At 54.0% G+C, this 14,194-nt stretch overlaps 1 protein-coding gene and 1 pseudogene across 2 annotated transcripts, besides 1 other annotated feature; one reads left to right on the top strand and one right to left on the bottom strand.

Annotated features, from left to right (window-relative positions):
* The first annotated feature begins 2,067 nt into the window (after positions 1–2,067).
* On the top strand, positions 2,068–3,512 carry NCS57_01017600 (annotated as a pseudogene). Its single transcript has 4 exons — positions 2,068–2,218; positions 2,276–2,541; positions 2,714–2,827; positions 2,919–3,512.
* Positions 2,068–3,512: a sequence feature.
* Positions 3,513–5,981: 2,469 nt separating this feature from the next.
* On the bottom strand, positions 5,982–13,774 carry NCS57_01017500 (uncharacterized protein; the record flags this gene model as incomplete). The annotated part of the gene is made up of 4 exons (XM_053059927.1): positions 5,982–8,508; positions 8,557–8,636; positions 8,687–13,454; positions 13,728–13,774. The coding sequence occupies 4 exons, from the start codon at positions 13,772–13,774 to the stop codon at positions 5,982–5,984; spliced, it is 7,422 nt and encodes a 2,473-aa protein (XP_052910321.1).
* Positions 13,775–14,194: the final 420 nt, after the last annotated feature.

Raw genomic sequence — 14,194 nt, 5'->3', positions numbered from 1 at the left:
CCCGCGCAGCCCAGGGCCTGCGGCGCTGAGCTTTGCTGGTGACGACATCATTTACCAGGGGCTCCCCCTCTGCTGTCCGGAGAGGGCAGCGGGACATAGTGAAGCCCAAGGGCACTGCAGAAGCCGCGTGTTTTAGCGTGTTGGGGAGGGTCCTTTCTCAGTGGTTCGTCACTGTGACAGCGGCGTCGAGGTCAATTCAGCTTCAGCTTCATGACGACCAGCAATCAGTGATGTATGTGATGGAGTTTGCTTACCTCAGGCATTTTCAAGTCGATCAAATTTATCTCCCTGGACTCAATCAAGCTGAACCGAGTTCCTCTTTCTGCATTCTCCCTCGTTTCTTGTTTCTATTCTGTTCAGTTCAAACAATTGACTTGTCTCCATTCCTTTCTCTTCACTCCTTTCTTTACTCCCCTTTCGACCCGGTTTGACCGTCCCGTCACATCACAATCATTCCCTATTGCCACCACCGAGACGGCCAATTCTTCGAGCGCCTCGATACCACCATCATCACCAGAGGAGAATAGAAAGAAAAAAAAAAAAAAAGCCCTCCTTCACTCGGTGTTAGTCCGCGGAGTGACTCGTTTCCGTGCGCGCGCGCAAGCCCATCTTGGCTCCTTCGCTCATCTTGCTCTGGGCTGCGTGGAGCCCTTTAGGTCCTTGGCTTTTTAGCTGAGCATTGGATCCTGACTTGACTTTTGGCCTCACGCCCCCCTGCAGTCCTGTCCTGTCCCCCCGGGGTACGTACCCAAACCACAGGATTCACTGGGCCTCGTAACAGAAACCAAACCTCGTACTCGACGAACAAGAGACAGGACGGACTCTCGGATAGGCTCGCTCGCCTTGTTGTTCGTTCTGGCTTCAAGGACATGATCACGAGCATCAGTCATTGACAGATTGTCGTCTAGACTCGTCTTTTAGATCAAATCTCGAGGGTTAGACCGTCGCTTCTTCACCCGTCGCTATTCCCGAGCGCTCCTCAGTCCGTCTTCTGGTTCCATCCTTTTTGGTTTGGAATAGGAACCTCGTCTTCCGTCCCTTCCTTCCCGGTTTCCTACCCTGGTCGTTGCTGCTGCCTCTTGACCCTCTCTGCCGCCGCCGCCCCTCCGCTAGTCCCAAGGTAAGGTAGGCTGGCGCTGGCGCAGGCAAGCGCCACCCGGGAGTACCGTGCTAGATTGCCAAGGTACAGGTACCTACCTGGCTCTTACCTGATTCGACCACCCTCGTCGCTCCTTCTTCCAGCACCTCTTTTCCCTACCTCTATCCGTACCTACCTTACACTCGCTCTTCCTCTCGTCTCGACTTCACCTCCAGCCACGCATTCCAATCTCTCACCATCTTCCCCAACCTCTTTTCGCCCATTCCGCCTCCGCGATATCCATTTGCCGGCTTGGAGTTGTCCTCTCTTTTCACTTGCTCCCCCCCGGTAATTTTTGGAATTTTTTGGCTTTACTTGGGACGATCATTTGAATCCTTGGGTCTTTTTGGAGGCATCGTTTGCTTGCGTTACAGCTCTGTTGGATTTGCTCTGCGTGTTGGATTATTCGGGGCCATTCATCGACGACAAACACTTTTTGAGAGCTTTAACCTGCGCGGGTTGACTCATTCACCACCGTCGTTTTACCTCAACCCAACACCACCGTCGCTATCGTCGAGCTCGAATCAGCGCCGTGATCGATATACCACCTTCGCTCAAGCATACACCTTTCGCCAAACCCCCTCGTCTTGTTCGACAGCTTGGCTGTGCTACCTCCCTCGACCCGGGTCGTCGCCCTAGCGATATTGGCTGATCAGTTCCGGTTTCGAGACGTTCCTCGCGAAAACAATCCCGGTAGCACTACACATCTCGACATCCGGCGTGATATGAATTCGACCATCTGAGAGCTTTCGCGACCGTGTTATGGTGATTCACCTGCTTCATCTGTGTCGCACTCGACTTCACATGCTCTCTCGCCGTCGACTCTATCGGTAAAGGTGTGTTACAGCAATGGTCATGGACTCGGCCTCCCTCTACATGCTCTCCATCTCTCTTCGCCTGGCAGTTCCTAACCTCGTCTTGTTATAGGCTTTTGGACCAAATTCATAATCATGTTTCCTCCTTGCAGGAACGCCCTGCCAGCAGGCGTGTTTCTCCTATTAGCATCGTCCTGGGCGCCTCTAGCCAGTGCTTTGGACATTGAATACTGCGCCAGCTTCAATACTGGCTCAACCCCCAAGAGTATGTCTTGTACTGACAGACTCGGTTCTCGAAATCTCTAATAACCATGATCTACAGACTCGAGCATCTATCAAACGAATGGTCTCTGCCATGACTTCTGCATCGACGATTACGCCTTCGCCATCACGCAGGACAAGCTGTGCTGGTGCTCAAATTACGTCCCTTCTAAATCGACGCAGGAGGATACATCGAAATGCGATATCCCCTGCCCAGCCTGGCCCTCCGAGTACTGCGGTGGAGATGGCCTATACGGTTATGTGTCTCTAGGCAACGTCCTGCCTTCTGGCACACAGGGGCCTTCATCCTCCTCATCAAAGACCACAGTAAGTAGCATCTCGTGATATTCATGCCTACTTGTATTGTTGTGATTGCCATCTATCCATCCATTCATGCCATGCCTGGACAAGCGTCCTCCAGCTTTCTCATCTGCCACGCGTATATTTGATCCTTTCGCCCCCTTCCGGTTGGTAAGACATCGCGGCTTAACTGGCAAAGACTCAGGCACAACCCACTGCGATCATATCCAAGGTAACTGAGACGGTGCAGAACACAGTAACAGTGGAACCGACATCCGAGTCTTCCTCAACGGAGGAGCCAGAAAGCTCAACTGTACGCTTGATCTCGACACGCATGCTATTCCAAATCGGAAACTGGTGATGTGATGAATAAGTCGTTGGATAGGTGCTAACCATGGGCTTAGACCGAATCGGAAGAAGAAACCTCGACTTCCACCGAAGATGAATCAACCTCGACAACTACTGAGGAGCCTACGTCTCTGGTGCAGACAGTCACTGCTGGAGGAACTATCAAGACTGTGACAGTTGCCCCAACACAGTCGACCGCCGGTATATCGGCAAACGAAAACGCAAATGAAAAGTCACAGAAGAGTGGTCTTAGTACAGGCCAGGTTGTCGGCATCGTCGTGGGCGTTATTGTCGCCGTCTTGGGCATTGCGGCTCTTGTGCTCTTCTTCTGGTTCCGCCGCAAGAAGCAGCAGAATGAGCAGGAGGCCTTCCATGACGACCCGAGCATCCGAGATAGCTCCTCGGGCATTGCTCAGCGACCTGACATGAGCATGGCGGCCGGCTCACCGGTGTCGGCAGCTGGGGCTAGCAACCGCAACAGCACGCTGCAGGTTGACCCACGAATGGACCCGTTCAAGCAGGGACTGTACGTCCGCAGCGCCAGTCACGAAAGCATCAACACACTGCGGGATGACCACGATTACTCGAGGAGGATTCAGGCACCCAAGGTGCTCCGTGCAACCAACCCGGATCCCACTCCGGGAGCTTGAGGCGTCCTCGGGTGACGGTGACGGACAAGCCGATTGACGAAGAATGTTCCACGCGGACGGACACAGGGCCGCTCAAGGTCATGAAGTAAACGAAACGAATTTCGCATTCTCGGGCTCACACATTTCCACACCCTGTTGGGGTTTTTGTTGCATTTCAAGATGATACCAGGAAGGCGTTGGCATTTTTCAGGGACACATTACACAGTGGCAGGCACAACACAAGGCAAGGGACACGTTCCCCCAGCGATTGGCGGGCGGGGTCACGGTCATGGTCATGGTACATACATACACAGCAAGCGGCCTGTATAAGGAATGAAGGGCATGCATGCATGGGATGGCTCATTCATTGGTAGCGAGTGCTATCGGCATGGTTATAAGGACAGTTGTTGACTGTCTCGTTTCGATTCGGACTTATACTTGGGGCATGAGGACAACGACGACCCTTGCGAGACTGCGATGGATGGACAGTTCGGGGCTGGTGCAGCTATAGTGCGAGGATCTATTGGTCAGGCCATTCTGGCTGAAGAAGTTGCACAGTCATTGCTCCTTTTGGTCTGGATATAATACACAGGGGTCGTCGTTGTCAGTTTCTTTTTGGGATGGATTTCTTTGTACATAGAGTTTAAAGACTATAGGATGAGGAGGATTCCTGGTGGCAAAAAGTATAGTTTTTTCTCTTTCTTGATGTCGGGGAAAGGTCAGGATGCTGCCTGACGAGTGTTCCCTGGGGTAGTTGATAGCACACACACAATTCAACCAACCACTTACTGGTATGACACAGGTTTGAAGTCTAGTGACGTGGTTACTTGTGAGGTGGCAGTGCAATGAACTGTACACTCTGCTATATGTCTATGATGAGGACTTGTCTTGACTGTCTCACCCTATGCAACGACAACTCGAACAGCCACGCAATCATGGCATCAAAGTCAATGCTTTGTGCTTATCTGTTTTGGCTGTAAACGGTCTCGACGATTTGTCTCAGCCTAAGCTGCGTGAAACAGCCCCTAAGTTTGTGTCGTCTTGGTTCAACAACTGGTGAGAGGCGGCAGATGGCGCATAGCTTGTTCTTCTTTTCAACTGTCTACCTGACTCGAAGGTTTTAGAACGGGTTCTGGACGTTTGTGGCTCCCAACTTTTGTAGTGTCAAAACATTCTAGACTGTTGAAAAGAAGTCTTGTTTGGGAGATGACGACAGTGGCTCGTTCACGTGTGAGAAGTGACGACCGCTTCCGGATAATTATCCCCTGGCTAGAGATCCGAGGCTTGGATGTAGACGGGCGCCACTTCGATGATGTGGACGCTTTGTACTTGGGGTTTCTGAGGGAAATAGGACGGTCGAGATCTGCAGAAGTGACTGTCGAACGGGGTATGGCTCAGGGGGCGTAGTGACTCATTCTCGGCGATGGCGAGAGGGGATAGGAAAGGTAAAGGACTGAGTGGTTGGAAAAAAGAGGCGGTAGAATAGATTCGGTTTTGAAGAGACATGGGCAAGAGCCCTTCAATATTCGTTTGTAAATGGGGTGGGTGTAGGATAGTAATGAGGCAACCTATGGAAGAGCACTCTAAAGGCAAGCAAATAAACGTCTGAAGATAGGGTAATGCCTTGGCTAATTATTAGCCTTGATGTCAACATATTCGTAATAAATATGCTCTTAATCACGCAAGTGGTTTATCACATGCTCGCCCCTCAAGACTCATGAGTAGGTATGTGACCTTGACCAAGAATACACCAAATCTCCCAGGCATGTGCCTTTGCTGTAATCTATCAATGGCCTTGCTCTGTAGACAAGCGCCTTCCATTTACAATGCTCAATAACCCTGAGCCCGTGAAGCCGTTCTACTCCCAATGTCGCTGAATCTGATGTTACAAAATTGAAAAAAACCAAGTATCAATGCCGGGTATCTAAGATCCAATCCATGCCGTGCCATTCCCAACTCCCCATTTCCCAAGCCTTTTTTAAACAATGAGGTCGAACGATGCGAATTGAAGTCGCCCGCTGGTGCCTCGAGTCTGAATGATGCCATGTCGCATCCATCTCAAAAGTGTGCCGAGTGTAGTAGTGTAGCCCCCTATTTGTGGGTGGCAATAGTAGTGGTAACAGCAGTAATAATTGTAGTAGTAACAAGTAGTGAATGAAGGAGATGTGTAAGGTAATGCAAGGTCGAACGGAGCAAGCAAAAAATAGACAAGTCCAGATAAACGCCCTGATGATGCGATTTTCGTCTGCTTCGCCGCCGCCGCCGCCGCCGCCGCCGCCGCCGTTCTCGTTCTCTCTCGCTCTTGTTCTTTCTTGATCAGACTTTGCTCGGTCGTATCCGTCCGTCCGTCCGTCCGTCGTCCTCCGTGCTGGTCGTCCACCATTGGAACAGCTTTTCTGATCTGATGCCATCTTGACATCTCTTCTTTGGCAAATATCATGACTTTGTTTCCTCCTCAAACTGAACTCAACTGTGCCAATCAACATCCCTTCATCGTCGGGGCCGCTTTTCGCGCTCGCTCGATAATCCGCCAACTCCTTCTTCACTTCTCCTCTTTCGTCCACGTTCCTCTCGTCCTTCGCGGCGATCTTCAGGCCTCAAGCCTCCCTCACGTTGTCCTCCACGTCCACCTCGGCTGCTCCCCCAATCCTCGCCGCTTCGCCCACCTTGGCTTTCACCTCGATGCCGACTCTCCCGTCCCTGCACCAGGTCTCTTCCGCTGGTGGGAGGAGGGCCCATTGGTTCGCGTCCACTGCTGCCTTGATCTCTAGTCGACCGCCTCGAGGACTCTCGCTCCTCTCGGCCACCCTCGCCAGCTCCCGAGCGTCGCTCTCGATACTCGCGATGCTCCTTGCCATCACGTTCCCGGCCAGGCGTTCGTTCTCTATCTCGCTCTCGGCTGCTTCGACGTGAGGCGCGATTGGACCGGCTTTCGCGATCCCGACGGCTTCGTTCATGCTCACCACGACCAGATGATTCATCCCCGTTGGCAGGTCCTCGGCTTGACGTTTCATGTCGGACCGGGTCTTGACGTTCGGCAACAGGTGTGCTAACAGGAGAACCCCCCGTGAGCACCTGTGCGTCTGAACCACCGAGCGTCTGTCTGGGAGGGTTCCTTCGCATGCTACTGCTTCGACTCATGTCTGGCATGTTGGCTTGCGCTTGCTGCAGCGTGCTGTTTATACCAGCCAGCTGCCTCCGGCTGCCACCATTGCGGGATCGCTCATTGGAGGAAGCTGGGCCAGTGGGCACACCTCCGTCGCCTGCTGGGGATCCCGCGTAGCTACCGGGGGTTTGACGGGGCCCAGGGCCTGATCCTCGGTCTGGTGTATTGGTTCCAGGCATGGACTGACGACCATGGCCATGACTGTGACTTGGGCCATGAGGCGGTGGTCCTGGTGGAGGAGGAGGAGGCAGCGAGTTACCGATCTGAGCAAGTCGTTCGGGATGAACACCTGAAGGTGTTGCACTGGTCGATGCAGGAGATGGCATGCCTTGGCCGGGGCCAGAGTTTCTAACTCTGCCCTGCGGGCCTCCAGGAGTGCTCGATGGAGTCACTGGTCCAGCATTTTGCTCATACCCGCCTCGTCGTCCCCTGCCTGACGATGGGCCAGTTGGAGGAGGCCTGTCAGGAGTGGGTGGTCGTTCGGCTTCTGGGGCAGCGAATCGGTTGTCCAGTCGGCCTGGAAGGCCTTGAGGTCCACCATGCCCGCCCCTTGCGGATCCTCGTCCACGACCTCGAGGGCCGTAGGGAATATCGGCCACGCTCTGAATCGGGTTGAGACGTCCATACGAGTCATCCTGATGAGGTGGCTTGTGCTCAGGCTCCGGACCACGTGAGGAGGGAGCGTGGAATCCCGAAGCGTCGCGAGTTTTGCTTCCGGGCGCTCTATCGTTGTCACGATCCGCTGGCCTGTCACCACGATAGTTGCTCGGCATTGGGGAACGCTCCCGTGGGTCTCTTCCTGAAGCTCGGTGGTCTGCTGGATGATTCCGGTCGTGTCGTTCCTCACGGCCTTCTTGGGGACCACTCTCATGTCCATAGCGCCCGCTTCGTCGAGGAGACTGAGCACGTGAGTTGCGATCGCGTCCTTCATCTCGAGGTGGACGGGATGGCGTGCTGTCTCTGTTCTCCATCAGTGCTGCCCTTTCTGGATTGACGCCCTCCATCGGCTCAGCAGGAGCATTCTTACGGCTCCTGCTGGGCCGATCAGAGCCAGGGGCACGGGTTCGCTCAGGTTCTTGGGCAAGCAGGGCAGCCCTTTCAGGGTTGATATGAGGCTCGGGTGCGTCGGTGTTACCAGTAGGCGCGGTGGGAGCTTGAGCAGGCGGCTCATTCAAACGGCCATGCTCATGACCTCGACCGCCTCTAGAATCCCGAGGCCGCTCACGCTCGTGGTCATTACGGCGCGATGGCGCGTCAGGCCTTATCTGTTCTCGGCTGTGCTCCTGTCCCCGGCGATCAGAGTACTCCCGCGGCCGATCAGGGCGAGAAGCATCAAAAGATCGGTTATCACGCTGTTCGCGCATCTCGCGGTGATCGCGACTCTCACGAGCCTCGCGAGGCTCTCTAGGTTCTCTCTGGTCTCGGTTGTCGCGAGAATCTCGGGGCTCACGAGGGTCTCTGGTGCGTGGATCCCGTTGCTCTTTGCCGTCTCGCCGATCATGTCCTCGAGATTGATTATATCGCTCGGGAGTGAAGTGAGCAGGGATGGGCACATCAGGTCTGCTTGGGAGTGTATGGGGAGGGCGATCGGGAAGGGTGTTTGGCCGAGCATCAGCCTTGGGCCCGTTTGGACCAGAGCCAGGCCCTGAGCTTGGAGCTGACGAGCGAGGACCCTGTGGAGTTGAATCACGCTTGTTGCTGTCCCTGGGTCCTGTAGGCTTGGCAGGCAATGAGTCCTTTGGAGTGCCTGCGGTCTTTGTCGCGGTGTCGGTGGCAGGGGACTTGCTGTCCTTTGCATCCTTTACCTCCCCATCCTCCTCCTCAGCCCCGGACTGCTTTGCCCCGAGTGTCCTGGATCGAGTTAGCAGTGAATTGGATTGCTTCATATGTATGACTTACTTGGAGGAGCCCGGTCTGAATTCTGGCGCAGTAGCACGCAAGTTGGATGATTTGTCCGTTTCATTTTGGGCGGCTCCGGCCTGTCAAAATATTAGCATCGCCTAGAAACACGTCTTTCGCATGCACTTACACCACCAGGGCGGAAAGCCTGGACCATAACCCATTTGGATTTTCTTCTCTGAAGTTCGGACATTGCGCCCTGAGCGGCAACCGCAAGATCAACGCGCCCACCGACCTCGCTGTCTGGCGAAGGTTTGGAGGCCGTTTCTTGCTTGGTAATGGTTTGGAGAAGGGCTGAGAACCTGGTAGCCATAAAGTCGATGGCGGGGAAATAGTCGAGCACAGCCTTCAGCACCGTGATGGCGTTTCGAATATGCATCCATTCTGCACCCTCAAGGCAAGAACGGAGTGCACTGTTGAGGTTCTTATGCCATTTGAACAGCATGTCACGGAACTGCTCATGCTCCACAAAGGTGAGTGGCTTTCCATTGTCGTCGACAGTGAGGGCGAACCCAAGACGAGGTTGGTCGCTGGGGCCTTTGCCCTCCTTCTCGTAGGCGCCTAGTCGAGGCTGATCCTTGGATGCCTTGTCTTTTTCATTAGGCACGGTGGCATTCTTGTGCCATCGTGAAAGGTCCTCCAGGATAAGCTTCAAGAAGTGGCCAAGGTATTCGGCCTCCATGACACTGGATGTGAAGATCAGTGATCGCAGTCGGTTTGCGTTGAAAAGGCGATCATAGAGCGACATCAACTTGAAGCCAGGGGCATTCCACTCGTGAAGGGCCTTGATGAACCTGTAGGTATACTCCGCATCTGCTGTAGACAGGAGCATTCGAGGTAGGAAGCACTGCTCTAGTAAGACATCGGAGATGCTATCCGGCTTCGCCCTAGGCTCAGGGAACGAAGACTGGAACTGCTTGCTCAGGTAGAACTTCCACTTGCCCTGTCGGAGGAGATGTTCGGCGCATTCTTCATGGAGGCCGATCTGGAGTTGCATCAACTCCTTCCTCTTCTCTACCTTGCGCTCCTGTCCTCGCCTCGACATGTCGGTGCGATCTCGAGATACAGCAAGCTCCTCGCTCTTGAGACGATCCTTTTCTTGTCTATAGATCTTCTCAGGGCAAAAGAGATCACCCAGCTGGAGAGCCCAGAAGGTCGCATAGAGATCTGGGGTAATCTTTTGCCAGGTTTCAGGGCGGGCGCAATCTTGGATCGAGTCCACGATGGGTTGCAGTGCCGCCCTGACGAGCGAAGGAACGTCAGACTTCTGTGATCGTGAGGAATTAGTTGAGTTGGATGTTGGCGAGCTTTGGGTTCCCACCTGTTCGTCGGCTTGGACGGGTTCCTGGGGGGTTTCGTTTCCACTGTTTGCTGTTGGGGTATTCGACATGGAAACATCGCCGTCCTTGTCCGCGGGTTGAGAACCCTTCTCCTTTCCCTTTGGTTCGTCCAGCTTCTTCGCCTGCCATGGAAACATACGGTGGGCGAGGCTGGCCCTTCCGATGAGGAATGCGGGGCCGGCTTCGAGGCCATAGGTGTGAATGAGGTCGGGGATAGACGGTACAAGTGCATCGAAATCGGCAGGCTCGAGATTGCTCCAGAGAAGGTCCAAGTATTGGATCAGGATGCGGTGGGAATCGTCAATGATCGATGACAGGTACTTGATGTGAGCTTCATCGTCAGGTACTTGGAAGAGTGCTGCTTGTCGGTACTGAGCCAGGTTGATGAGCAACTGCACGCCAAGCTTGGAGTCAGTCAAGGCCTGGATCAGGCGCTTCGAACTTTTGATGTTCTCAAACCGTTTGTCTTGACCACGGATCAGAGTATGGCGTCGCAGACATTGTCCTCCGGCCATGGATAAAACTTGGTGATCAGTGAAATCCACCGAATCGACAATTCCGCCCATGGATGTAATGAGCTCCTTGAGAATGATCAAGTCGGTAGAGTTGCCCTTGATTAATTGGTCGTTGACATACTGAAGAACGGGTGTAGCATTCAACACGGTATATCGCCGGAACACCCTGCCGGAGAACCTTGAGAGAGCCTGCAGCCACTTGCTTGTGGTAAGAGCATGTTCGGCTTGTGTGCGGCTCCTGGACTTGCCCAGAGAGTTCATCAATGACCAGACAAGGACATCGTACGAAAGCTCCGTAAAGTACTTGGCGCACTCCACAAACGCCTCGATCAAGTTAGGGTAAGATTCAAGCTGCTCGAACGCAACCCTGAAGACGATACCAGGAGACGAGTAGCTGGTCTTGGCGAGCTGCTTGGCCATTTCGCTCAGGTTAGTCAGAGAGACACGCTTCATAGTGCCACGGGTTTCCGAAGTTGCTCTTGCAAAGGCGGCTTTCATGGCAGGTAGGCGAGAAATCTGTCCTTCGAACCACTCGGCATACATAGAGTAACGAGTTGTCATGGGGTAGTGCCTCAGGAGATCCCAGATAGCATTCACGGCTGAGGCGTTGGCCTTTGTGTGACTGAGAGCGGGCAACAAAAGTCTTCGAAGGAGATCGTGCCAACGGGTCAAGTTGTCCTCCGATTTGTCTTCAGCAAGACTCTTGGCTCCGATTCTAGCCAACTTCGTCAGCAGAGCCTCATCTTTGCCGATGTTGACACCCGAGATGTTGAGAAGGGTTCCGCAAAGAGTAAAGATGTCATCAACGGTTTGACAAACAGGGACATTGTCTGCCCACTCATCCCAGTAGTATCGGTAGGTCTGCGATTCGTTGGTGTCCGTCTTATCGGGGAAAGGCCACCTAAGAGATTTCCGAGTTGTGAGCCTGCTGAGCCGCACACTGCCCTTGGGGAGTCCTGATTGATCAAAGTCGGGAACAAATTTCGTTGGACATCCGGGTTCGCCCTTTATGACAGGTCGGCTATCGTTGAAAACCTTGTCGACACAATGGTGGAGGATGCGATGGATTCGCTCAAGGACCTCAGGAAAGGCTTCCGGGATCCAAGGGAAGCGACCGAGAATGAACAAGGACTCGGGAATAGCGCCGATGGTGAGAAGCTGAGTGAGCAACGATACCTTTTGCTCCAGAGGCTCAGGCAGTTTCGGCTTGTTGTCTGTTGCTTCTGTTGTGGCTTCCTTCACCTCCGCGTCGGCCTTCTTGGGGAGCTCTCTTCGAGGGAGGGTTGAGGAGATGGGGTTGTCATCGTCTCCTTGAGGCAGGACGCCAGCCATCAGGAGCGCATTCATAGGGCCACCTCGTGAAGCTCGCTCTGCCTCCTCAACTTTCTTCATTTCCTTCTCACGGACTTGCTCCATGTCTTCGTCAGCTGGTGAAAGATGAGGATAGAGGTCGATGATGGAGATGAAACCAATCTTGATGAGGAGTGCAGCCAGGTAGAGCAGGTTCGCAGGGAGAACATCGGATTCATCTCGAGCTTCAGAGTTGTAAAATCGAAGCTTGAAGCCGAGCAATTGTGCAGCAGTTCGGTTGCCTGCGGGAGGCAGTGTCTTGGTTTCCTGCACCCATTGTCGTTCGAGGTCAGCGGCAGCATCGTCGCCCTCAGCTCCATTGGTCATGATGAGTTTCTGCGAGTCAGAGTCCGCAACCTGTCGGCCACCCAACTCGAAGAATGCACCCAGATGAATTTCTCGGCCTCGATCCCAGAAAGCGATGTCCCGGGTTAGCTTCTTCTCTTCCAGAAGCTTCTCATCCTCCTCTGTCGTCGTCCATTGCGAGTATCCGGGGGTAGCCCATAGAGGTAGGCCACCGACATAGACCGCGGCGCTGAACTTCAGGTGAGATCGGGGCCACCAGGAGCTGACTCGGAGGAATTTGACAAAGAACTTGAACTGCTTGATAAGGACGGCAGCAGCAACATCAAGCGTGACGTCAAGCACCCTGCCAACATCCAAGTCAAAGGTTCCGATCAAAGCTTTGATTCGCTCAAATGTCTGCTCAGCCATTTCAGGAGGAGGCGGTGCAACACTGCTAGTGGTAAAGAGCTCCGTGATAAGCTTCGAATATCCTTCGGTTTCCTCGCGAAGTAGATTGTAGTTGGCTTGTCGGTAAAGAAGGTTTGTTGCCTGTTTGATGCCCAGCTTTGCAAAGTTGTCTCTGATCAGTCCAAGTTGTTGCAGAACTGGTGCATCGAAAACCTGTCGCATCAAGCTGGAGGAAACGCCGGTAGCAATGAGGAATTCGCGAAGGGTCGGCCGGTAAATAGCGGGCTCGTTGTCCATGACGATCGACAAAGAGTCAAGGAAGAGGGTATGGGGAGCAAACGCGTATGATTCCTTAATGATCTCCGACGTTTCGTCTCCAATAATCTCCTTGACGCAGGCGCCCGCATCAGCAGGTGGAAGCCGAGCCTCAACGACGGCATGGATAAACTCTTGGAACAAGCTTGACAGTTCAGTAATGTCAACATCGTCGCGCGATTGCTTTCCATGCTGTAGGATTTCGTCTCGCCCGCGCTCGGCCCAGGTGCTAATCTTTTCGTCTGTGAGGTTATCGTATCGGTACGTTTGACGGACCGGAGAGACCGGCCTCTGAACAGGCTGTGGCGCGGGTTTCCTGACTGCAGGAGGAGGCGGAGGTGGCGGAGGCGGCGCGTGAGAAGAGGAGCTGGGTCGTCGTTGAGTAGGGGAAGGGTTTGGTTGATGATTTTGCGGAGCTCGGTTGTGGCCTTGGGATGAGTCGCGCCGACTGGGACCACGAGGTCCTCTACCGCGGCCACGCCCCATGCCGTCGTCGCGGTCGTGTTGACCAAGCATCGTATCGCCAGGGCGATGCGGGGAAGAACGGCCTCCTTCGACCGAAAGGCGGTCGTTTCTCTTGCGTTTCGGAGGCATAGCTCTCGATGAATTCGTGAACGGGGTGATGATTATCTCATTAGATGGTAGCGTGTCGTTATGTTCGTCAAATAGACTGTAAACTTGAGGTCTAGAGGGAAGGTCGAATAAGTTGCATGCTTGGAAAAGACGGAGCACAAAGGTTGAAAATTTGGCACGTGTTTGCTGATGCCGTCGGCGCGGAGAGGAAAGACTGACTTTTGACGACAAAGGAGTTTCAGGTGGGGAAGGTGGTGGTCGCGCGAACAAGGCCAAGGGAATGAATTGAAAGAGGAAAAGAGGATGAGAAAAGGAAGGGGCACGCGATGGCTGCTACTGCAGCTAGACCGGCGGCGTCGGGGGAGGTGTCGTTCAACTGACGGACGATGTCGCGATGAGGTTGGAGCAGAAGAAGCCGATGCGAAGCTCCAGACTAGGCATGTCACGACGTTTTGGCAGCCTTACTGGGGAAACAAGGCTGCCAACGCGCGCTGGAGCAACGACGCACGCACGGGCCAACATGGTTGGGGAAGATACGTACCACAGTCCCAGTCTGGAAATTTCATGATTCACGTGACGTTGCACCTGACCTCCGTTCCCGGCCGATGTTGACGCAGAGCAGACTCTTGCGCCTGCGACGTGATTGGTCAACTCCCAGCCGGTCCTGGGGACGGGCAGAATTACGCCATCGCAGGGACGGGGTTTTTTCACCTAAACTTGCGGGAATCACTTCTTTTGGGAGAATCAAGCTGGAAACTACTTTTGACTAGCAGCTGGCTATCCGTTGGGTCCAATTTTTTGGTGTTTCACGGCTTCTCGGGGTCTACCTGCCCGAATATCAACCCTGGACGA

This window comes from Fusarium keratoplasticum, chromosome 8, assembly GCF_025433545.1.
Source record: "Fusarium keratoplasticum isolate Fu6.1 chromosome 8, whole genome shotgun sequence".
In the NCBI taxonomy this organism is placed as follows: Eukaryota; Fungi; Ascomycota; class Sordariomycetes; order Hypocreales; family Nectriaceae; genus Fusarium; species Fusarium keratoplasticum.
The sequence above is the reverse complement of the archived record's forward strand: the minus strand, read 5'-3'. Positions and strand labels throughout refer to the sequence as shown.